Source organism: Entelurus aequoreus, linkage group LG26, assembly GCF_033978785.1.
Source record: "Entelurus aequoreus isolate RoL-2023_Sb linkage group LG26, RoL_Eaeq_v1.1, whole genome shotgun sequence".
NCBI classification, from domain to species: Eukaryota; Metazoa; Chordata; class Actinopteri; order Syngnathiformes; family Syngnathidae; genus Entelurus; species Entelurus aequoreus.
This window is the reverse complement of record NC_084756.1, coordinates 2351318-2375239: the sequence shown is the minus strand read 5'-3', so window position 1 is coordinate 2375239 and position 23922 is coordinate 2351318. Positions and strand designations below refer to the sequence as shown.

Here is a 23922-nt window from a genome sequence, read left to right as displayed (position 1 = left end):
GTCTGACTTACTGCCGGCAATGCGGACTAAGCTCTGACACTGATTATACAAGGAGCGAACCGCCACAATAAGACAGCCCGTTAACCCATACTCTCTGAGCACTCCCCACAGGTACACGTCGAATGCCTTCTCCAAGTCCACAAAACACATGTAGACTGGTTGGGCAAACTCCCATGCACCCTCAAGGACCCTGCCGAGACTATAGAGCTGGTCCACAGTTCCACGACCAGGACCAAAACCACACTGTTCCTCCTGAATACATGATGCAATATTTTGATTTTGACATTGAATTTTAAAAGATATGCAATTGCATGCAGTAAATGATTTTTGATGTCAAAAGGGAAATAACAAATATATTTAGTAAGAAAAGATGAAGTATTTTATTAACGCATATTATTTCCAGGCTTTCGCGGGGGCCACATAAAATAATGTGGCGGGCCAGATTTGGCCCCCGGGCCTTGAGTTTGACAACTGTGCTCTAAAGGCTTAGTGGCCACATGCGTGGACAGCACCTTTTAGCTCTTATTTCCAAAATTGTGTACACTACTGAATTGGGGTCTTATGGCCACTTATGTGGACACTTATACTGCCATCTGGTGGTGTCAGAAGAGTATAACATACAATGGAATTTGGGAAAAAAAAGTGTAACAAAAAGAACTAGCATGTCACTAAACATGAAGTACACGTTTGTGTACTTATGGACTACATCATATCAAAATATGATTCTTAGTTTTTATTCTAATTAGGGTCCAATAAGCCCAAATAGCAAAGAGAAATAAAAAAAGCATGTAAACAAACAGCTTGGGCCTTAAGAGGTTAAGATATTCAACACTCTATAGCGGCTAAAGCAGATAGTGCTCTTCCCCAATTTTGTCACGTTTCGTGCGTCAGGTAAACCATGGGAATTCTCCTTCCTCCTGTAAATTCTGCAAGAGATTTTAATTCTATCGCCGTTTTCATGGAGCGAAGTGTAGTAAATGAACATGATTGAACAGGAGGTTCTGGTGACAAAGACCAAAGCAACATTCTTCATTTGGACTCGGGTCGTATTTAAGGTGACCAGCAGCAGAACTGGACTCGGTTCTTTTATGGACATGACAAGAGTGTTTCTTCTTTTCTGGAGTCAAGTACTAAAACCAGCTGTTTTTCTTGCTGTGCCTTGAGGAATGGTTTGCACTCAAGCACAGGTGTCAAACCCAAGGCCCGGGGGCCAGATCTGGCCCGCCGCGTAAATTAACGTAGCCCACAAAAGCCTTGGAATAATAAGCGACAAGAAAGTAAATAAAGTACTTTTCTTACTAAATGTATTGTTTTGACAGATAATTAATTTAAATTTTTATTCAATATTAATCGAATAATGTAACAAATATTATATTATCATACGTCACTGTGGAAGTCGCTTCCTAGCGGTCCCACTGACAGACATTTCACAGGAGCCAGGCGTGCAAAGTTGAACAAAGTTTTTAATGTGCATAGATTTCTCCAAGTCTTTCTCCCGCAGAACGTGACTTTTCAGTCACGTTCGTATCCTCTCTCCCCTCCTGCTCCCGGCCGCTTACTGTTAAAGACAACAGATGATTAGATTAATACATGCCACCTGTGAAATCTAATCACCTGCCAGCTGTGTCTCGCCGTCAGCACTGCCACGCCTCCGTCTGATGGTGCGCTGTCCTCAGCAACATGGACAGAGGCGGTGACCTTTGCTCCTGCAGGCAGCGCTGGCCCCATCTCCCCCCACAGTCACTTTTTTTTCCTAAAATAAAAATAAATACTCTGATTTCTGTATGAATCTGCAATAACAATTGTGTTCATGTTGACAATGTAATGTTAGTTACATTTGTCTGAATTTAGGTTGGAAAGTAGCTATAATCTATAATAATAATTAGTTTCCTGTTTTGTATTAGTGTAGCAAATATAATGTGACATATTACAAAGTTTTTAAAATAAAAAAATATATTTTTGATTGCCTTATGATTTCAAAGCAAGTTATAAAGGCTGTGAATGTTTTGGCACCACATGATTCGATTCGATTCTTGGGGGTACCGATTCGATTCAGAATCGATTCTCAATTCAAAAGCAATACCTTTTCAAATACCATTGGGTGCCAGTTCTATGATTAACTACACTACTCCATAAACTAGATAAACAGCTCTGATACAGTTCTATATTACTTTAAAGAAAACTGGTTTTGTTTAATAAAATTCCACCCAAAATTGTAATAAAGTCCAATACAAATAAGACAAGAAGAGAAGTATCCAACACTTGTCTTTTCTAAAGTTAATGTGTACAGCAGATATAGATCATCTACATCAGGGGTGTCAAACTTGTTTTCATTGAGGGCCACACGATTACCTACGCATTTGATTAGTAAATGTATATTTTACCTACACTGTATTTTATCATAAGATTTATGGTCACTCTCTATTTTACTCTACAATTCTGGTGATTGAGCTGCCAGTTTGTTGTTAGTTTTTTTGCATAAAAAAATATGGTTGCTGTTTTCACATTGTATTACTGTAAATGTAAAAATGGTACCATAGTTTTTTTTTCTTACGGTAGGACTCCGAAGACTGAGCTGTTTTAAAAATATATATAATGTCATGTTTACAGTGTCAATTTGATGAATAACTTGCTTTGAAATCATAAGGCGAAGTAGATATTTACGTATGTTTTTACCCCCAAAATGTTTCGAATGTATGATAATATAATATCTGTTGCATTATTAGATAGATAAAGTTTAAAAGATGTATAATTGCATGCAGTACATGTCATTTTTTTTTAAAAAGAAAATTATAAACAATTTTTTTGATGCATATTATTTCCAGGCTTTCACGGGCCATTCAAAATGATGTGGCGGCCCAAATGTGGCCCCCGGGCCTTGAGTTTGACTCATGTGATCTACATCAACAATATGATTTGTCTGAGTGGCTGGACAGGGCAAATAAAATTAAAAAAATTTTAAATTTAAAAAATAAAAAAGTAAATATATATATATATATATATATATATATATATATATATATATATATATATATATATATATATTTTTTTTTTTTTTTTTTAAATTGTTTTTTTTCAACAGTCAATTTTAATTGTTTTAATCGATTAAGAATTGTTACAAATAAGAATCGCGACTTTTATGTTATTCATTAAATTGCACATTGTAAAAATTATAATAGATTTTACGGTAAAAAAAACTAAACATGGTGCCGTTTTTCCATTTACAAGTAATACACAACAAAAACAACCATAGATTTTATGGTTGTCCTTATTTTCAGCCGCCCTGCTGACACACACACAAACTGTAAAGAGACACTCAGTTTAAAATCACAAAACTTCTTACCTTTACCAGCCAGGTCACTACAATGATTAGGAATAAGAAATAAAATCCACTTCACCTTGTCGGTTATTCTTCTTCCTGGCCTTCGACAACGCCGAGTATACAAACCCCGTTTCCATATGAGTTGGGAAATTGTGTTAGATGTAAATATAAACGGAATACAATGATTTGCAAATCCTTTTCAACCCATATTCAGTTGAATATGCTACAAAGACAACATATTTGATGTTCAAACTGATAAACATTTTTTTTTTGTTGCAAATAATCATTAACTTTAGAATTTGATGCCAGCAACACGTGACAAAGAAGTTGGGAAAGGTGGCAATAAATACTGATAAAGTTGAGGAATGCTCATCAAACACTTATTTGGAACATCCCACAGGTGAACAGGCAAATTGGGAACAGGTGGGTGCCATGATTGGGTATAAAAGTAGATTCCATGAAATGCTCAGTCATTCACAAACAAGGATGGGGCGAGGGTCACCACTTTGTCAACAAATGTGTGAGCAAATTGTTGAACAGTTTAAGAAAAACCTTTCTCAACCAGCTATTGCAAGGAATTTAGGGATTTCACCATCTACGCTCCGTAATATCATCAAAGGGTTCAGAGAATCTGGAGAAATCACTGCACATAAGCAGCTAAGCCCGTGACCTTCGATCCCTCAGGCTGTACTGCATCAACAAGTGACATCAGTGTGTAAAGGATATCGCCACATGGGCTCAGGAACACTTCAGAAACCCACTGTCAGTAACTACAGTTGGTCGCTACATCTGTAAGTGCAAGTTAAAACTCTCCTATGCAAAGCGAAAACCGTTTATCAACAACACCCAGAAACGCTGTCGGCTTCGCTGGGCCTGAGCTCATCTATGATGGACTGATACAAAGTGAAAAAGTGTTCTATGGTCTGACGAGTCCACATTTCAAATTGTTTTTGGAAACTGTGGACGTCGTGTCCTCCGGACCAAAGAGGAAAAGAACCATCCGGATTGTTCTATGCGCAAAGTTGAAAAGCCAGCATCTGTGATGGTATGGGGGTGTATTAGTGCCCAAGACATGGGTAACCTACACATCTGTGAAGGCGCCATTAAATCTGAAAGGTACATACAGGTTTTGGAGCAACATATGTTGCCATCCAAGCAACGTTACCATGGACGCCCCTGCTTATTTCAGCAAGACAATGCCAAGCCACATGGCTTCATAGAAAAAGAGTGCGGGTACTAGACTGGCCTGCCTGTAGTCCAGACCTGTCTCCCATTGAAAATGTGTGGCGCATTATGAAGCCTAAAATAGCAGAAGGGAGACCCCCGGACTGTTGAACAACTTAAGCTGTACATCAAGCAAGAATGGGAAATAATTCCACCTGAGAAGCTTAAAAAATGTGTCTCCTCAGTTCCCAAACGTTTACTAAGTGTTGTTAAAAGGAAAGGCCATGTAACACAGTGGTGAACATGCCCTTTCCCAACTACTTTGGCACGTGTTACAGCCATGAAATTCTAAGTTAATGATTTTTTGCAAAAAAAAAAAAAAGGTTTATGAGTTTGAACATCAAATATCTTGTCTTTGTAGTGCATTCAATTGAATATGGGTTGAAAAGGATTTGCAAATCATTGTATTCCGTTTATATTTACATCTAACACAAATTCCCAACTTATATGGAAACGGGGTTTGTACTTTGTAAATGTTTCAAACCTCACATCACTTCTCCGTTGCTTTCTTAAACATTAATAATCATATTTATGTGCTGTTATAAGCGGCCCTTGGAAAACAGCAATAACTGCAATGTGGCCCTAAATGAAAATTAGTTTGACACTCCTGATTTAGGACATCTTGTGATACATACCGCTGTGTTTTACAATATGGAAATGGGGCATTTGAATTGTGTTGCTTACAGAAAGTCAAGTCCACTGTTAGCCTATAAAAGTGGAAACATTGCCTCCTGTAAGTAATGTGATGTTGTTGACCCGTGTAGAAAGTCATGCAGCTATGAAATTAGACGCTTAAAAGCTTCAGCGGCGCTGCGTTCCGCCATTGCCGTGTTGATTGAAGTGGCACCCTGTCGTTGAAACTCCAGACACCACGGAGGAGGAGGCTCTGGAAATGGCGTCCACGCTGGTGAACGGTTCCCCCAAGCTACCTCGGCCCCTGCCCATGCCGAGCGCTCTGGACCACGAGTCTTTCGACATCACGCTCCACCGCAAAGATACCGAGGGCTTTGGCTTCGTCATCCTCACGTCCAAGAGCAGACCCCCCCACGGAGGTGAGCTCTCTGTGTGGAAATGTAGCAAAATTGTAGATTCACCTGTCAACAATCTACCCTATTTTACAGACTATAGTGTATATAAGCCGCACCCACCAAGTTTTAGGGAAAAAAACATATATTTTCCATATATAAGTCGCACCAGACTATAAGTCGCAGATATATATATGTTGTGAAATCAATCAATCAATCAATCAATCAATGTTTACTTATATAGCCCTAAATCACGAGTGTCTCAAAGGGCTGCACAAGCCACAACGACATCCTCGGCTCAGATCCCACATCAGGGCAAGGAAAAACTCAACCCAAATGGGACATTGAGAAACCTTGGAGGGGACCGCAAATGTGGGGACCCCCCCTGGGCGACCGGTGCAATGGACGTCGAGTGGATCTAGCATAATAGTGTGAGAGTCCAGTCCATAGTGGATCTAACATAATAGTGTGAGAGTCCAGTCCATAGTGGATCTAACATAATAGTGTGAGAGTCCAGTCCATAGTGGATCTAACATAATATTGTGAGAGTCCAGTCCATAGTGGATCTAACATAATATTGTGAGAGTCCAGTCCATAGTGGATCTAACATAATAGTGTGAGAGTCCAGTCCATAGTGGATCTAGTATAATATTGTGAGAGTTCAGTCCATAGTGGATCTAACATAATAGTGTGAGAGTCCAGTCCATAGTGGATCTAACATAATAGTATGAGAGTCCAGTCCATAGTGGATCTAACATAATATTGTGAGAGTCCAGTCCATAGTGGATCTAACATAATAGTGTAAGAGTCCAGTCCATAGTGGATCTAACATAATAGTGAGAGAGTCCAGTCCATAGTGGATCTAACATAATAGTGTGAGAGTCCAGTCCATAGTGGATCTAACATAATATTGTGAGAGTTCAATCCATAGTGGATCTAACATAATATTGTGAGAGTCCAGTCCATAGTGGATCTAACATAATAGTGTGAGAGTCCAGTCCATAGTGGATCTAACATAATATTGTGAGAGTCCAGTCCATAGTGGATCTAACATAATAGTGTGAGAGTCCAGTCCATAGTGGATCTAACATAATATTGTGAGAGTCCAGTCTATAGTGGATCTAACATAATAGTAAGAGTCCAGTCCATAGTGGATCTATCTTAATATTGTGAGAGTCCAGTTTATAGTGGATCTAACATAATAGTGAGAGTCCAGTCCATAGTGGATCTAACATAATATTGTGAGAGTCCAGTCTATAGTGGATCTAACATAATAGTGAGAGTCCAGTCCATAGTGGGGCCAGCAGGAGACCATCCCGAGTGGAGACAGGTCAGCAGCGCAGAGACGTCCCCAACTGATGCACAGACGAGTGGTCCACCCCGGGTCTCGACTTTGGACAGCCAGACAAAATTAGTTATTTACACAGAAATATTCTGTAAATGTAAACATACCTTAATTGTTGTTTCCAAATGATGTATGTAACACGGCAGTAAAACGGACGATTTAACAAAACAGAAGTCATTGTCATGGACCCACTAGCTGCGCAAACTAACTCTCCAATCAGCTAAACAGAATCAATAAATTCACGATGATGTTTTGGTGAATTTACTGAAGAATTTGCGAAACTGAAACAATACAAAAAGAATGCCATTGCAAGTTAATAATGCTAACATAGACACTCGCAAACGTGTTAGCATATTAGCTAATGCTAACGACGCTCGCTTTGCTACATTACGACAGCACCTACAAATATGCATGAAGACACGATTTAGTTAGTAATAATTGTTTTAGTTATATTGTAAAACTTACAAACGTTGCTTGGAGTAATGAATCCATACGAGTAGAAACGCTATGGAGGGCTATAAAAATAGGAAAGGCAGTTGTACTTCCGGTTGAAAATACTAAATGGAAGGACACTGCAGGGAAATAACTCATCCAAAAGATGGCGCCCTTGCACAAACAATAGCACACCTTTTCAGTGTATTTGCATGTTTAAAAAAAAACCATTTGCATTATGGCGGTAAGCAAAGAAAATTTGCCGCACCATTTTATAAGTGTGGGGGAAAAAGTAGCGTCTTATAGCCCGGAATTTACAGGTGTATTTTTGGTGTATTCATTGTAAGTCGTTTAATCACAGCTGGGGTGTTTATTTGCCCAAAACACAAGTACGTTTATTACAGTTTGTTACAACACAGCAGCAACTGAAGCCCTGTTGTAAATGTTATAGTGGTAAGGAGAAAACTGCTCAGTCAGAATTTTTACCACTGATGAGTTTCACAACAACTGAGATACTCAACCACCAGTAGAAGCACATGCAAGGTTGCTAGATGCTGCCCATGATGCCTCAAATACAGCTAGTGCCATCTTGTGGAGCTCATTGAAGTAAAACTACAGCCATCACTGTTCATGACAATAGAGATTTAGACTCATTGATTGAACTGTAGCAGTTTTAAAACACTGTCAGTGTTTTAAAACTTAGTGTTTTAAAATTCCGTGTTTTAAAAATCAGTGTATGAAAATTCAGTGTTTTAAATTTCAGTGTTTTAAAATTCAGTGAAATAAAATTCAATGTTTTAAAATTCAATGTTTTAATGCATGAAAATTATGTTTTAAAATTCAGTGTAGGAAAATTCAGTGTTTTAAAATGTATTGTTTTAAAAATGTTGTGTATGAACAGTGTTTTAAAATTCAGTGTATGAAAATTCAGTATTTTAAAATGTAGTGTTTTAAAACTTAATGTTTTAAAATTCCGTGTTTTAAAATTCAGTGTATGAAAATTCAGTGTGAAAATTCAGAATTTTAAATTTCAGTGTTTTAAAATTCAGTGAAATAAAATTCAGGGTTTTAAAATTCAATGTTTTAAAATTAAGTGTATGAAAAGTCAGTGTTGTAAAATTCAGTGTATGAAAAATCAGTGTTTTAAAATGTATTGTTTTAAAATGTTGTGTATGAAAACACAGTGTTTTAAATTTTAGTGTTTTAAAATTCAGTGTATGAAAATTCTGTATTTTAAAATTTAGTGTATGAAAATTCTGTTTTCAAAGTCAGTGTTTTAAAATTCAGTGTTTTAAAACTTAGTGTTTTAAAATTCCGTGTTTTAAAATTCAGTGTATGAAAATTCAGTGTTTTAAAATTTAGTGTGCGAAAATTCAGTGTTGTAAAATTCAGTGTATGAAAATGTTGTATTTAAAAATTTGGTGTATGAAAATTCCGTGTTTTAAAATGTGTTTTAAAATTCAGTGTATGAAATTCAGTGTTTTAAAATTCTGTGTTTTAAAATTTAGTTTATGAAAATGTAGTGTATGAAAATGCAGTGTTTTAAAATTCAGTGTATGAAAATTCAGTGTGAAAATTGTCAAAAAAAATTAAAGTATAAAAGTTAATTGTATAAAAATTCAGTGTTTTGAAATTCAGCATTAAAAAGAGTAAAAAAATAGGTCTATAAAAATGTTATGAAATTGTCTGCATAATTAGATGTAAAAAAAAAATTTAATTCACAAAATTCAAAAGCAAAATATTAAGTTGCATAAACTCGGTATCAAAACTAGCTTTAGTAATAAAGACACAAATGAAATATTATTACATTGGTGTTCCAGATTTGACGGTTTTGTAACGTTTATCTCCTCCCCCTCCCCCAGTTATCCCTCACAAAATCGGCCGCATCATCGAAGGCAGCCCGACCGACCGCTGCGGGCTGCTGCACGTCGGCGACCGCATCTCCGCCGTCAACGGGCGCTCCATCCTGGAACTGTCGCACAACGACATCGTGCAGCTCATCAAGGATGCCGGCAACGTGGTCACTCTGACCGTGGTCCCCGAGGACGGTGAGTTTGTTCGATTCCCACTGCATGAAGGCTGGTGTGCAGTCAGCTAGTCCACGCTTGCGAGAAGTGCCTATGAATAATTTAGCATCTGAATTAAAAATGGAGGCGCGGGAAAAGGGGGGGGGGCGCCAGTCGTGCGGAAGGGTTGAATTATTCCGATAAATAACATTACTGCGGCCTCCCGCTAGTCCTTTCATGTTGTCATTATGAGTACAATGAATTATGTACAGTAACTAACTTATTTAAAGGCCCACGTTTGACAATGGCAACTACATTTCAGAGTACAAGGGGCCTCCATCTGGGGCCAGTTCTGCTCGACAGAGTCCAGCTCTTCAGCACCGAGCCATCGGACAGCGGTCGGCACTACAGGATGAACGGTAAGGATACTTTCAGAAAATACTTCCAAATAGTCTCCTGTTTACATTTTGAACTGAATAATTTTCTATTCATTTTTTATTACTGGATGTTTTTTTTTTAAATAATTTGTCAATACTTTAAAACAGTGAGCGCCCCCAAAGGGCAGCCAAAGAATGTGTTTCTCAGCTGTGGGCCGCAGAGGTACTGTCAGGTTTAAACATCGATGACATCTATTAAAACAGACAAGCAGCAAGGAAATGAACAGAGACAGAATTCAATTCGGCTCAATTTGAGGAGAGACGCCTGGACACTGTACCCTTGTACCCGTGTCTCAGCACGCTCTGGCGAAAGATTGTACGCCACCTCTTTTTATTTGGACTTTCCCTGTTTACACAACAACAGCTGTTTCTAAAGGAATGGGGGGTATGTAAACAGCCATTGTTTTCGGTCACATTAACACAAAAGAAAAAGATGCCTCTGGCTTGGGCTGGTCCTGGATCGAGCTTGGGCAGGTCTTGGATCACAATAGATAACCCCTCCCATCGTACACAATATAATTTTACAAGCCTTTGGTTTGGTACAACAAAGACAGCCTCTGTCTGCTCGCCGGAAGTTTCCGAAAACGGAAACTTTTGTGATAACATACATAAAATTACTCTGACAGGTACTCAGTTGTATAACACGTTTCCACCACTTTTGGCAGTAATGACAATATCAAACAGACAGAAGAAGTCTGGAGTTAGTCGTAGAGAAGTTCGAGTGCAAAAATTATGACAAAATTTTATTAACAGTCTAGTTAAGAAACATATATATTATTATTTATTATTAATTGTATTTATTTTAGCTCAAAATAATGGCATTTAAAATGTATTTTCCATCAGTTATTTATGAGTTACTTCTTATACAGCATATTTGATTACTGTTTATTTTGAAATCAGCCTGACCTAAGCCTTGATAATCTTTGTGATGAACACTTTGTTTCATATCTTTTGACAAGTTTTATCCTGGTAATCTGTTAGTGGTTTAGATATAATTATTGAATACGATTAAAATTAAGAGTAAGACTAATTCAGTGTTAATATTTGAGTGGCCCCGGGAACCTTCTGCAGTGAGAAAATTGGGCCCCGAGGTCAAAAAGGTTAAGAACCCGTGCTTTAAAATATATATTTTTCTGATGTTTCTGTAATAATAAACAAAAAATAAAATGAAGAAATACATAATTAAATACTTTGATTCTAAAATAAAATGTAAAGAGGCAAAAATATAGTATTGTTAAATATTTTGTCATTAATTCATAAATACAGTGTGTCAAAATATGTTTTCATATTTCTGGAATTAGTTGATGGACTATGATTAAGTGAAGACGAAATCAATTTAAAAGATTGTTTTTATTGCTATTTATTATTCTGCAAATTGTTTTGAGCCTGCACATGTTACACAAACATGTCCAAGTGACAAAGTGGACTTTGTGTGTCACAGCTACAACCTCGACTTGGAGGACAAACGGGACAGAGCCTCCTGGTCGGAACATAAAACCATACCAGTGGAACAGGGGGCGCTGTGTGTAACAGGACCCAACCAGGTGCGTGTTGTTAGCATGTGTTGTATGTTCCCTTCATGTGTTCAGTATCATGTCATGTGATCTAGGGCTGTCTGACCGTGGAGCTGGACAGAGGGCCCCGAGGCTTCGGCTTTAGCCTCCGAGGGGGCACCGAGTACAACATGGGGCTGTACATCCTGAGGCTGGCTGAGGACGGGCCCGCCCAGCTGGACGGAAGGATCCATGTGAGTGATACTTCTTCCTATGTTTTTATTAGGTCTGTCAAACGATAATCATTTCTAATCACCATTAATTGCATTTTGTTCATAGCTAGGTCAAAATTCATTGCGATTAATCGCAGATAGATATTATTTTTCACTGACTTAACAATTAGTTTGCTTTGATTAATTATTTTTTCAACATTATGCTTTTTTTAAAACAGCTCAACACATAAAGGACATAGATACGCTTCAATGACAATTAAAAAAAAAAAAACCTGCAGTTCTTTGGGGTCTTGCATACATGATTTCAATTTCTGCTGTAGGAGCACTTGCATTCAGAGGTGAGGAGATACACTTCCATGTTTAAATACCAGTTTTGCACATTAATAAGACAACATGTGGATTGCTACTATCATGGTTTGACTGTCAAAGATGTCTGATAATGTAATTTGTAATATTTCTACCTGAATAAGTGCTTCTGATATTCTGTACATTACATGTTGTACGAAAACTTGTATATAGGTAGAAATATCACAGATTACATTACAAAACATATTTGACAAAGCTTGATGGTAATGTAAGATGATTTTTTATTTTGTTACTGTAGTTAGACCGGCTGTGACGCTATTACCGCCAAGCCAGAAATGTGTACTGTAAGTTCCGGACGATAAACTTTTTTCCTACACTTTGAACCCTGCGTCTTATAAAACTGTGCGGCTATGTTATGGATTGTTCTTCGCTGACGGTCATAATTAAAAATAATTCAATAAAAAAACACAAGCAAAAACACTGAGAGAGGTTTTTATTGTTTATGTTATGGCGCCGTCTTTTGGAAAAATTCGCTCACTGAAGGTGTTGCCGTGTCCTTCCATTTAATGGTACGACATTCTTTTTGTATTGTTTCACTTACACAAATTCCTCAGCAAATTCACCAAAACGTCAGCGTGGAGTTATTGAGTCTGTTTAGCTCGCTTGCGCAGCTGGTGAGTCCATGACGATGACTTCTGTTTTGTTTGATGAGCCGTTTTACTGCCGTTTTACAAAATATTTCCGTGTAAATAACTAATTTCACAATGTATATACAGTATGCAGCTTATATATGGAAACATATTTTTTTTCCTTGTAAAATTTAGTGGGTTTGGCTTGTATCCCGATGTGCTCTATTGTCCGGAAAATACGGTAATTGGCTTGAGAAGAGGTGTCTTAACGACGTGACTCTAGATTTTCTGTCTAACGTCTTTTCTTTCTGCTGGGATTTTATGTAATCTTATAAAAGCAATTCCAGTAGCAAAGTACATTTTATGTTATCCATTTGGACTAAAAAGTAATTAAATGCAGGCAGTTGTTCCAGTGATGACGTCTAATGCCGACTGTGGATAGGAAAAATAGTCTTTTCCGGAGAACGACTTGGACCTTTGGACCTGGTATTTCCATAATGTACCCTTTTCTTTGGCCATTTCTGCTCGCTATTTTTTTCCGCTTGCGGCTCATCAGTAACCAGTGAACGCAGCTACGGAACGGCCCGAGGGTCAGAAATGCTTAAAGAACGTTAATCGCGTTATTATGGTCTTAACTTTGACGGCCCTCGTTTTGATATGATATGAAACTATTGTGGATTTACTGGGGCTTGGGGGAATAAACAGCATTGTCTGACACAAGACAAAAACAGATCTTTTTAAGCATGCAAAAAGGCTTGACCAGAAAAAAACATGAGCTTTATCCCTAAAAAGATTTATTTTTAATTGAGGAGCAAGGTTATTTGAGGCTTTAGAGGCAAACATGTAAATGTATATGATTCCATGAGCCGCTTATCTTATATTATACCAATTACACCCCTGCCCAGGTTTTTTATTGTTTTCATTGTTTTTCACTTGAAACACCATTCAGTCTTTTGTTGTTGCCTAAGTCAAATTTCTGAAAGAATATGAATGTCTAAAAATAGACTCTAAATGAGAAAGCACAGCAATACAAGTAATGAATTGTTTGGAGAGCCTCTCACACAGGAGACTGTGTCTTAGTAGTTGTAAATACGAATGGAACGGTATGTCATTGCACTTCAAAAAGTACAAGGGAATTTGTTTTCAGTACAACCCGTCCAAGAGGAGACCTACAAAAAACCGGGGTAGACAGAATAGGAAAAATGATGGGTTGCCACAAGGGCGGCGCCCCTTAGAAAGGTAGAAAACAAAAAAGGTAAACAACAAAAAAGGTAAACCTGGGGGAAGGAGGAAGAGAAAAAAGCAAATACCAAACTATGGGGAGGGGCTCAGTTTGAGACCAGGAAAAAATCCATGAGCAACATAAGCTACACATTAGCATCACTTCAGGACATTGTGTATCTGCGAAAGGGGTAAACCTGTGGAAATGCTGCGAAAAGGAACTGAGGATGTGCAGTTCAATCCATGTGTTTAAAAAAATGTTTCAAAGTAAGACTATAAATAAGTACAAAGATGTGCTGTGAGTAGTAATAAGTACGACCAATACACGTGAAATATGATAGTATCATGTTTATATACCTATACATTACTGACTTCTTTATATATATATATTTATACATTACTTTTTTACTTTACTATATTGTGGATCACAATGTGGGAAGAAAGGGATGGAAAGGAAAGGGTGGAAGAGAAAAACAAGAAAATTAAAAAAGTGTATGCGCAATTGAGCATTTGAACAATCGTAAGTGGTATGTCTAGAGTTGTGTTTATGTATGTGTGTGTATATATATATATATATATATATATATATATATATATATATATATATATATATGTATATATATATATATGTATATATATATATATATATATATATATATATATATATATATATATATATATATATATATATATATATATATATATATATATATATATATGTATATATATATATATATATATATATATATATATATATATATATATATATATATATATATATATATATTAGAGATATTATCGGCCTATAAATGCTTTAAAATGTAATATCGGAAATTATCGGTTTCAAAAAGTAAAATTAATTACTTTTTAAAACGCCGCTGTACGGAGCGGTACATATCCGGTAAAACACGGACGTAGGGCACACTTGCCAACCCTCCCGATTTTCCCAGGAGACTCCCGAATTTCAGTGCGCCTCCCGAAAATCTCCCAGGGCAACCATTTACCCGAATTTCTCCCGATTTCCACCCGGACAACAGTATTGGGGGCGTGCCTTAAAGGCGCTGCCTTTAGCGTCCTCTACAACCTGTTGTCACGTCCGCTTTTCCTCCATACAAACAGCGTGCCGGCCCAGTCACATAATATATGCGACTTTTACACACACACAAGTGAATGCAATGCATACTTGGTCAACAGCCATACAGGTCACACTGAGGGTAGCCGTATAAACAACTTTAACACTGTTACAAATATGCGCCACACTGTGAACCCACACCAAACAAGAATGACAAACACATTTCGGGAGAACATACACACCGTAACACAACAGAACAAATACCCAGAACCCCTTGCAGCACTAACTCTTCCCGTACGCTACAATATACACTGGTTTTGGGTTTTGTATAATATACTTGTGGGGGTCAAATAATAGGATCATCCCACTGGTATCTTATTGTTATTAGCCCCAATGGGAAGGATAAAGGAAGAACAGAAGCTCCTTGCGGGAATCCGTCCTGGCAGACTGTGACCTGCAGGCACGCAGAGGACCGTCAGCTGTGATTAGAGGGTGACGGATTGATACGCTTGCATCCGTCTGTCATCTCTAATTACAGAGGCCGCACCTCCGGGCTATTAAATGCGCGGCGTGAACGGCCACACATGTTGACGATGCGTGCGGCGGAACGTCTCTCCGTGTCCCGCAGTGACGCTGGCATGTCGTGCGTTTTTTTCCGAGCAGGTCGGGGACGAGATTGTGGAGATCAACGGGGAACCGGCTCGCGGCATTTCCCACACACGCGCCATCGAGCTGATCCAGGCGGGAGGAAGCAAAGTGGCGCTGCTGCTCCGACCTGGGGCGGGTTTGACTCAAGATGGTGGTAAGTACTCGTTTATGTCTAACATCATTTACACTTGATGTGGAATTGACTTATTAGTTGAAAAGTTTAATGTGTAATGACATATTTGGCAAAAACACATTCCCTTATTAACACCTAATATGAATACTTTATTAATCCGGTAAGGGAAATTAAGGATTTTCTTTTTTTTTTCCAATCTCATAAGGAACATTATTATAAAATGTATTTATTTTCATAATTTAAAAAAAAAAGGATATATACTGAACAAACATTTTTTTAAAATATGTAAAACTTTGACTATATACTCAAAAGACCTATTCCTGTCAAATATTGTTGACAAGAATACAGAGCCAAACTTATAAGGATTACTTTTGTTTTTGTTGTAAGATAGTGGTTTAATTTATTATCGTGGTACATGACGCTTCTGCTGGAGGTTTTTCCCCCAGTGGAGGTGTCTTGCCTAAAGAATCCACAATAACCCACTATTACTTCACAACTTTAGCATGGAGTGATAGCCTAGTGGCGATCACTCCCACACACTCTCACGTTCACACCTTTTACACTCGTTTTACGGAAGTTTCAGTTCTCGTGGACTCAGCCGTCCTTCTGTGGCCTCTTCTGTTTTAGAATTTTCGTTTTTTACGTGGACTCCGCAGTCCTTAATTTGGCTTATTTTCAATGTTGAATTTTACGAAAGTTTCAGTTTTCGTGGATTCCGCCGTCCTTCTGATTCTTAGGCCTTTTTACCTGTTAGAGCCTAGGATTCAAAGGGTTTGTCTATGTGTCGTAACCTTTAGTCACACGCTTTTTCTATGCGTCGTAACTAGGGTTGGGTATCGTTTGAATTCGAACGATTCCGATTCCGGTTCCGGTTCTTTGTTTCGATTCCTATTCCTGGCGGTTCTCGGTTCCGATTCTTTTAAGAGGCAGGGTAAAAAAAAAGTCTAGGATATTTTAAATGGGCTAGCTAAACTACAGTCTTTCTGAATGAAATAGTCTGACATTCTCCATCAATTTTAATTCTATTAACTTTTTATGAACTTTACTATAAATTCCTCAGAGCTGTTTTCAACTAGAATATAAATATCAAATCTATGAGCTTGAATATAAATATTATAAATTATGAATACATTTTCCCAGGGGTACACTTTCCTCAAGAGAGCTTTATTTTTGAAAACTTCATGAAAACACATTTACACACACAAGTGTATGATGCTGCAGGTACTTAAACATGTTACTGTGCTCCCACTGATGGGCTAACCTGGTGCAGAAAAGCAAATAAACAATAAGAAACAACTTGCAAATCCCAGTCCAGATTAGCAGCAGGTACAGTATAAAATCAGAGACAGTTCTTGTTTAGGAAAATGACCATATCCGCCTTCTCAGGCAGGATGCGTGAGCGTTCTGGACAGATAGTGTCTCCTGCTGTGGAAAATACACGTTCGCTGGGTGTGGAAGAAGCTTGAACGCATAAATAGGAGAAAGCGCGATCTGACAGCAAAGGATAAGTCTTTTGTTGGTTCCACCGGACCATCACCATGCAGCAAGGTCGTCAGACATAAGTATCGGTGGAACGTCCTGGTACATCTGCAGCTCTCTCTCCACTCGTTTCTTGATGGACATGGAGCTCTGTTATTTCGCGGTTATTTCATTTTTTTTTGTAAAGTAAAGCCACACTTTCGACCGCCGACGCCCGCTATCCATGCTTGAGCTTGACTGACTCGCTCGGCTATGCTAACACTTCCGGCGGTGGGCGCTTCTTCGTTGGTGCTCAACGGCTTCTTCTTCCGGTTCGGCGGACATATTTTTTTATTTTTTTTAATTTTTTTTTTCTCCGGTCGGCGGACCGGGTATCAAAAATAGGAATCGAAAATAGGAATCGAAATTTAAACTTTTGAACGATTCCGGGAGAATCGGAAAGTTAGTCACGGTTCCAATCGATACTCGATACCCAACCCTAGTCGTAACCCTTAGTTACACGCTTTTTCTATGCAGGTATGTCCACCAGAGCTGTTGCCCATGAATTGAATGTTCATTTCTCTACCATAAAGTGTTTTAAGATAATTTGGCAGTCTATCCAACCGGCCTCACAACCGCAGACCACGTGTAACCACCACAAGACCTCCACATCCAGCAGGTGCACCCCCATGATCGTCTAAGACCACCCGGACAGCTGCTGCAACAATTTTTCTTTATTGGAGCCCTGGGGTCAAGGACCACCATTTGCCTCACGCAGTGCAACACATCTCCTTGGCATAGAGTCGATCCGGTTCTTGATGGTGGCCTGTGGAATGTTGGTCCACTCCTCTTCACTGGCTGTGCCAAGTTGCTGAATATTGGCAGGAAGTGGAACACGCTGTCGTATACACCGATCCACAGCTTCCCGAACATGCTCAATGGGTGACATGTCCGCTGATTATGCTGGCCATGCATGAACTGGGATGTTTTCAGCTTCCAAGAATTGTGTACAGATCTTTGCAACATGGGGCCGTGCATTGTCATGCTGCAACATGAGGTGATGGTCTTGGTGGAATGGCACAATGGTCCTCAGGATCTTGTCACGGTATTTCTGTGCATTCAAAATGCCATTAATAAAATGCACTTGTATTCGTTGCCCTTCACATACGCCCATACCATAACCCCACCTTCACCATGGGCCACTCCCTTCACAGCTTTGACATCAGCAAACCGCTCTCCCACACGACGCCACACACGCATCCATGAAGAAAAACACCTCTCCAACATGCCAGGCGCCATCAAATGTGAGAACTTGCCCACACAAGTCGGTTACGGCGACGAACTACAGTCAGGTGGAGACCCCGATGAGGACGGCGAGCGTGCAGATGAGCTTCCCTGAGATGATTTCTCACATTTTGTGCGGAAATGATTTGGTTATGCAAACCAATTGTTGCAGCAGCTGTCCGGGTGGCTGGTCTTAGACGATCACAGAGGTGCAACCGCTGGATGTGGAGGTCCTGGGCTGGTGTGGTTACACGTGGTCTGCGGTTGTGAGGCCGGTTGGATGTACTGCCAAATTCTCTGAAGCGCTTTTGGAGACGGCTTATGGTAGAAAAATTAACATTCAATTCACAGACATTCCAACTGCACGCTCCCGCAAAACTAACGACACATGTGGCATTGTGTGATAAAACTGCACATTTCAGCGTGGACTTTTGGACAGCCTAAGGCACACCTGTGCAATAATCATGCTGTCTAATCACCATCCTGATATACCACACCTGTGAGGTGAGAGGGTTTGTCATGGCAAAGAAGAAATGCTACACTAGCACAGATTTAGACCGATTTGTCAACAATGTTTGACAGGAATAGGTCATTTTTGTATAGAGTAAAAGTTTTACATCCTTGAATTCAACTCGTGAAAAATGGGAGCAAAAACAAAAGTGTTGCGTTTATATTTTTTTTCAGTGTATATGTATGTATGTCTATATACCTGTATATGTATATATGTATGTACAGTACTGGCCAAACGTTTGGACACACCTTCTCATTCACAACACAACTGATGGTCCCGACCCCATTGATAAAGCAAGAAATTCCACTAATCAACCCCAACAAGGCGCACCTGTGAAGTGAAAACCATTTCAGGTGAATACCTCTTGAAGCTCATCGAGAGAATGCCAAGGGTGTGCAAAGCAGTAATCAGAGCAAAGGGTGGCTATTTTGAAGAAACTAGAATATAAAACATGTTTTCAGTTATTTCACCTTTTTTTTTGTTAAGTACATAACTCCACATGTGTTCATTCATAGTTTTGATGCCTTCAGTGACAATCTACAATCATGAAAATAAAGAAAATGCATTGAATGTTTGGACACACCTTCGTATGTCCAAACTTTTGGCCTGTACTGTAGATATGTGTATATATGTATATGTATATATGTATTTATATTTGGATGTTTTTTTAGAGGGCTTTATGGCCGCAATTAATTATTCCCATTAGCTTCATTGTTAGCCACCTCGTGCTTGCCATATGTTACTATTTAGAATGCATTTTAAAAAAACAAAAAAATAATGTGTTCTTGTCTTATATAAGGATTGTGAATGAAAGGAAACATTTCTAAAAAAAAAAAAAGTGCAGATGACGACGACTTCCATTTGCCGATGGACATTTTTTTCTGCGAACGCCGCCTGTTCTTCCTGGATCTGGCTGTCTTCATGGATTCTGACTTATGTATTCCATCTTTAACCACCTGTGGGCTCTTCTTGTTGTGATGCAGGTAGTGCAGCTTCTTCTACTGTGTGCTACTACACAGAGCACCAACACTAACATCCTCACATGCCTTTCCTGGCCTCTTCTCTTTCTACTTTGGTAATTGCTCCTCCTTCTCTTCTCAATCTTGCCGGTGCAGAATGTCCGAAGGTTTATCGCAGTACTAAAGCTTGTGTCGTCTCTCGCAGGTCAAAAACACATTTCACCCTCAAGCTACACCAGGGAGGTGTTTTTTTCGGACACGTCACCCCTGTCCTCTCCATATCACACCGGGGCGCCAACCCTCATGTCCCCTCCTTACCCCGGCAGTCTGAAACACTCCCGCAGCTGGAGCGCCACATCCCCGAGAGGCCTGCGGCGCCACAGCAACATGGTTTTGAGCTCATTGAAGGAGCGTGACGAGTGGCGGGGAGACAAGGAGGCGGAGACGGCCGTGCGGTCGACCAGCATGAAAGAGGTCAGAGAGCTGAGCGGCCCAAAGAAAGCGGCGGAAACTTCACCTCAAGCCAAAGACGGGCCTAGCAGCCCCAGGAAGACGGAGAGCCGGGCGCAGGTAGCAGCACGGAACCAGAACATGACGATTAGAACGCGGTCTGCGAGCATGGGGGCTAGCAACCTCGACCAAAGACACAAGGACTCCAGAAGCAGTGAGAACTTGCGTCATGTCAACAACCTTAAGTCCAACTTTGAGACTGGAGGAAAGCCAAAGCTTAGACCGAGACACGAGTCCAAAAGTCTTAAAGAAATATCTCTTCATGGTCCCAAGTCGGACTTTGAGACCGGAGGAGAGCCAAAGCCCAGACCGAGACATGAGTCCAAAAGTCTTAAAGAAAGATCTCTTCATGATCCCAAGTTGGACTTTGAGACCGGAGGAGAGCCAAAACCCAGACCAAGACATGAGTCCAAAAGTCTTAAAGAAAGATCTCTTCATGGTCCCAAGTCCGACTTTGAGACCGGAGGAGAGCCAAGGCCTAGACCGAGACACGAGTCCAAAAGTCTTAAAGAAAAATGTCTTCATGGTCCCAAGTCCGACTTTGAGACCGGAGGAGAGCCAAGGCCTAGACCGAGACACGAGTCCAAAAGTCTTAAAGAAAAATCTCTTCATGGTCCCAAGTCCGACTTTGAGACCGGAGGAGAGCCTAAGCCCAGACCCAGACACGAGTCCAAAAGTCTTAAAGAAAGATCCCTTCATGCTCTCAGAGAGCATGGTTCTAGTCGAGACTCGAGCCACATCAAGGACCAGAGTGCGGAGGACAGGAAGAGACCTAAAGAGGCTTCCTTCAAAGAGTCACCTAGCGAGCCAAAGGGAAGAAACTCCAAAAATCAAACTAGCAAGGCAGACCTTGTGGTGTACGTTAGCAGGTCTCCCAGAAGCCCTCAGAGCTCCAAGGGACCGATCAGCCCCGGCGAATGGAAGATTCCCAGCCAAGTCAGAATCCTGTCCCAGGCTGAAGTCCTCCTTGATCCCTCTTGACGGATTGATTCTGTCCTTAGGATTGTCTGTGCCACCTCTGTGGATTGTTTAGAGCGCTTCCAGTAAAAGTGCTACCAGGTGCCGCTTTTCTAAGCCGTGGTCCTCATCCTCCGGCAGCACCGGTGGCGTGTAGCAGACTCGGAGCTGGGACGTCTTCTCATGTGAATTTGTGCCAACACCACCAAGAGCAGCACCTCGCCCGTGACCACGCATCCATCCGTTATGCAAGGCGAGGAGGAAAGGTCATTGGGCTTCTTTTTTCTTTTTTTTTTTTAAGACTCGTTTCCTGAGCTGCTTTGCTCGGCTGCATGCAGTCCACCCTCGGTTTTTACCGCACGTCTCACACAACACCCGTATCCTCATCCTCGTCCACAAGCCGAGCGACTCTGAGACTGTTCTTAACTCTCTTCCATACGCTGCATCCTTCAAATGACCAGAAACTTGTGCTTTTTCAGATCTCGTATGACAAAACCGAACAAAGGAAACCATACACGGAGGAGAAAAAGGTTCGAAATGTGTGTTTGGTAGATTATTTCTCTGTGGACAATGTCGGACAACACTTGTCTTGTGTGTCCGTAGCTTTCAGGCTCATGAGTCGTCCCTTGCTCGTCACGGTTAATTAAGAATAAATCGAATTATTTCATAGTTAGACCATAAAAACAACCTTCTAAATATGTTTTATTTAACATTATTAGAGCCATCTAAACAGGAAATAATTCTCATATAGTCAATATACCGTATTTTCCGGACTAGAGAGTGCATCGGTATATAAGCCGCACCCACCGAATTTTAGAAGAAATAAATATGTTTCCATTTATAAGGCGCAGATATATACGTTGTGAAATGAGTTACTTACACAGAAATATTCTGTAAATTTTTATTTACATACCTTAATTGTGTCTGTAGCGCGGCAGTAAAACGGCTGATCAAACAAAACAGAAATCATGGTCATGGACCCACAGCTAAACAGACTCAATAACTCCACAGTGACGTTTTGGTGAATTTGCTGAGGAATTTGTGAAACAATACAAAAAGAATGCTGTTGTAAGTTAATAATATTAACACAGACACTCGTAAACGTGTTAGCATATTAGCTAATGCTAATGACGCTAGCTGGAGTACATTTCGCTAGCACGTACAAATATGCACGAAACCCCCCCCCCCCCCCCCCCCCACAGACATTTAGTGAGTAAGAATTGTTTTAGTTATATTGTAAAACTTACAAACGTTGCTTGGAGTGACGAATGAAGAAACCATACGAGTAGAACCGCTATGGACCGCGAGAAGTCTGAACGTCACTGTACTTCCTCACTACCATTAAATGGAAGGACACTGCGACGCCTTCAGTGAGTGAATTCGTCCAAAAGATGGCGCCATAACCCAGGAATTTGTGACAGTGAAACAATACAAAAAGAATGCCGTTGTCAGTCAATAATACTAACACGGACACTCGTAAACGTGTTAGCATATTAGCTAATGCTAACAACGCTAGCTTGAGTACATTTCAATAGCACGTACAAATATACACGAAAACGACCCGACATACATTTAGTAGGTAATAATTGTTTTAGTTATATTGTAAAACTTACAAACGTTGCTTGGAGTGACGAATGGAGAATACATACGTGTAGAAACGCTATGGACGAGAACCCAACATTGATTAAACGTCGTCAAAAAGCACATTGTTTCAACGTTGTATTTGTGTTGTAGAACATTAGTTGGGATATCACCAAGATTCAATGGTCTAATCAACGTCAGAACCCAACATTGATTAAACGTTGCCAAAAAGCATGTTGTTTCAACGTTGTGTTTGTGTCGCTCAACGTCAGGACCTAATTCAACAAGTTCTCAACGTTGTTTCAATGTCTTGTGCCTTGCTGGGGTTGACGTCCATGAGGAAGGCAGTGCGGACATTATAGTCACATTTTAACATCATACTCGGTCTGGTATATCTCCAATATCATTTTATTTTCTACCAAAAATAATATTCTGGAGTAAAACAGAGCCCAGAACATTGTACGGCCACAAGAGTCAGAATCTACCAAACACACCTGTGACGCTGTAGATACACGTACAGTAGCCCGTCCAGGTTTTCATATCGCCGTTGTCCTCTGAGGGACCCAGCGTGGTCCCGGTGTGTGGTAGGTAACAAACCTTGTACAAAATCTTTATACTTCATGACATGTAGATGTCACGTGCAAACCGCTGTAAGAAATGCTTCAAATGTCTCATAGTCAATTATGATATAGATTAAAATATATAATTAGGTAAATATATGTAAATAAATTGATGACTTATTCATGTGTGTATATATATATATATATATATATATATATATATATATATATATATATATATATATATATATATATATATATATATATATATATATATATATATATATATATATATGTATGTATACATATGTTTATATATGTTTGTATACATATGTTTATACATGTATGTATACATATGTTTATACATGTATGTATACATGTTTGTATATGTATGTATACATATGTATATATATATATATATACATATGTATATATGTATGTATACATATGTATATGTGTATGTATACATACGTATATATGTATGTATACATATGTTTATATATGTATGTATACATATGTTTATATATGTATGTATACATATACATACAGTATATGTACGTATACATGTATGTATAT

At 39.4% G+C, this 23922-nt stretch overlaps 1 protein-coding gene across 2 annotated transcripts in view; it reads left to right on the top strand.

The window, feature by feature from the left end:
- LOC133643069 (membrane-associated guanylate kinase, WW and PDZ domain-containing protein 3-like) overlaps window positions 1–23531 on the top strand; it is a 411685-nt gene extending 388154 nt beyond the window's left edge. The window contains exons 15-22 of one of the 2 annotated variants that reach the window (XM_062037480.1): window positions 5413–5598; window positions 9211–9396; window positions 9677–9773; window positions 11233–11335; window positions 11401–11538; window positions 15409–15547; window positions 19763–19854; window positions 19944–20071. In XM_062037480.1, coding sequence (XP_061893464.1) covers window positions 5413–5598; window positions 9211–9396; window positions 9677–9773; window positions 11233–11335; window positions 11401–11538; window positions 15409–15547; window positions 19763–19812 — 899 coding nt within the window. In that variant the 3' untranslated portion in view covers window positions 19813–19854; window positions 19944–20071. Of the gene's footprint in view, window positions 1–5412; window positions 5599–9210; window positions 9397–9676; window positions 9774–11232; window positions 11336–11400; window positions 11539–15408; window positions 15548–19762; window positions 19855–19943 lie in introns of both variants that reach the window. The other variant, XM_062037479.1, reaches the window with a different exon arrangement.
- Window positions 23532–23922: the final 391 nt, after the last annotated feature.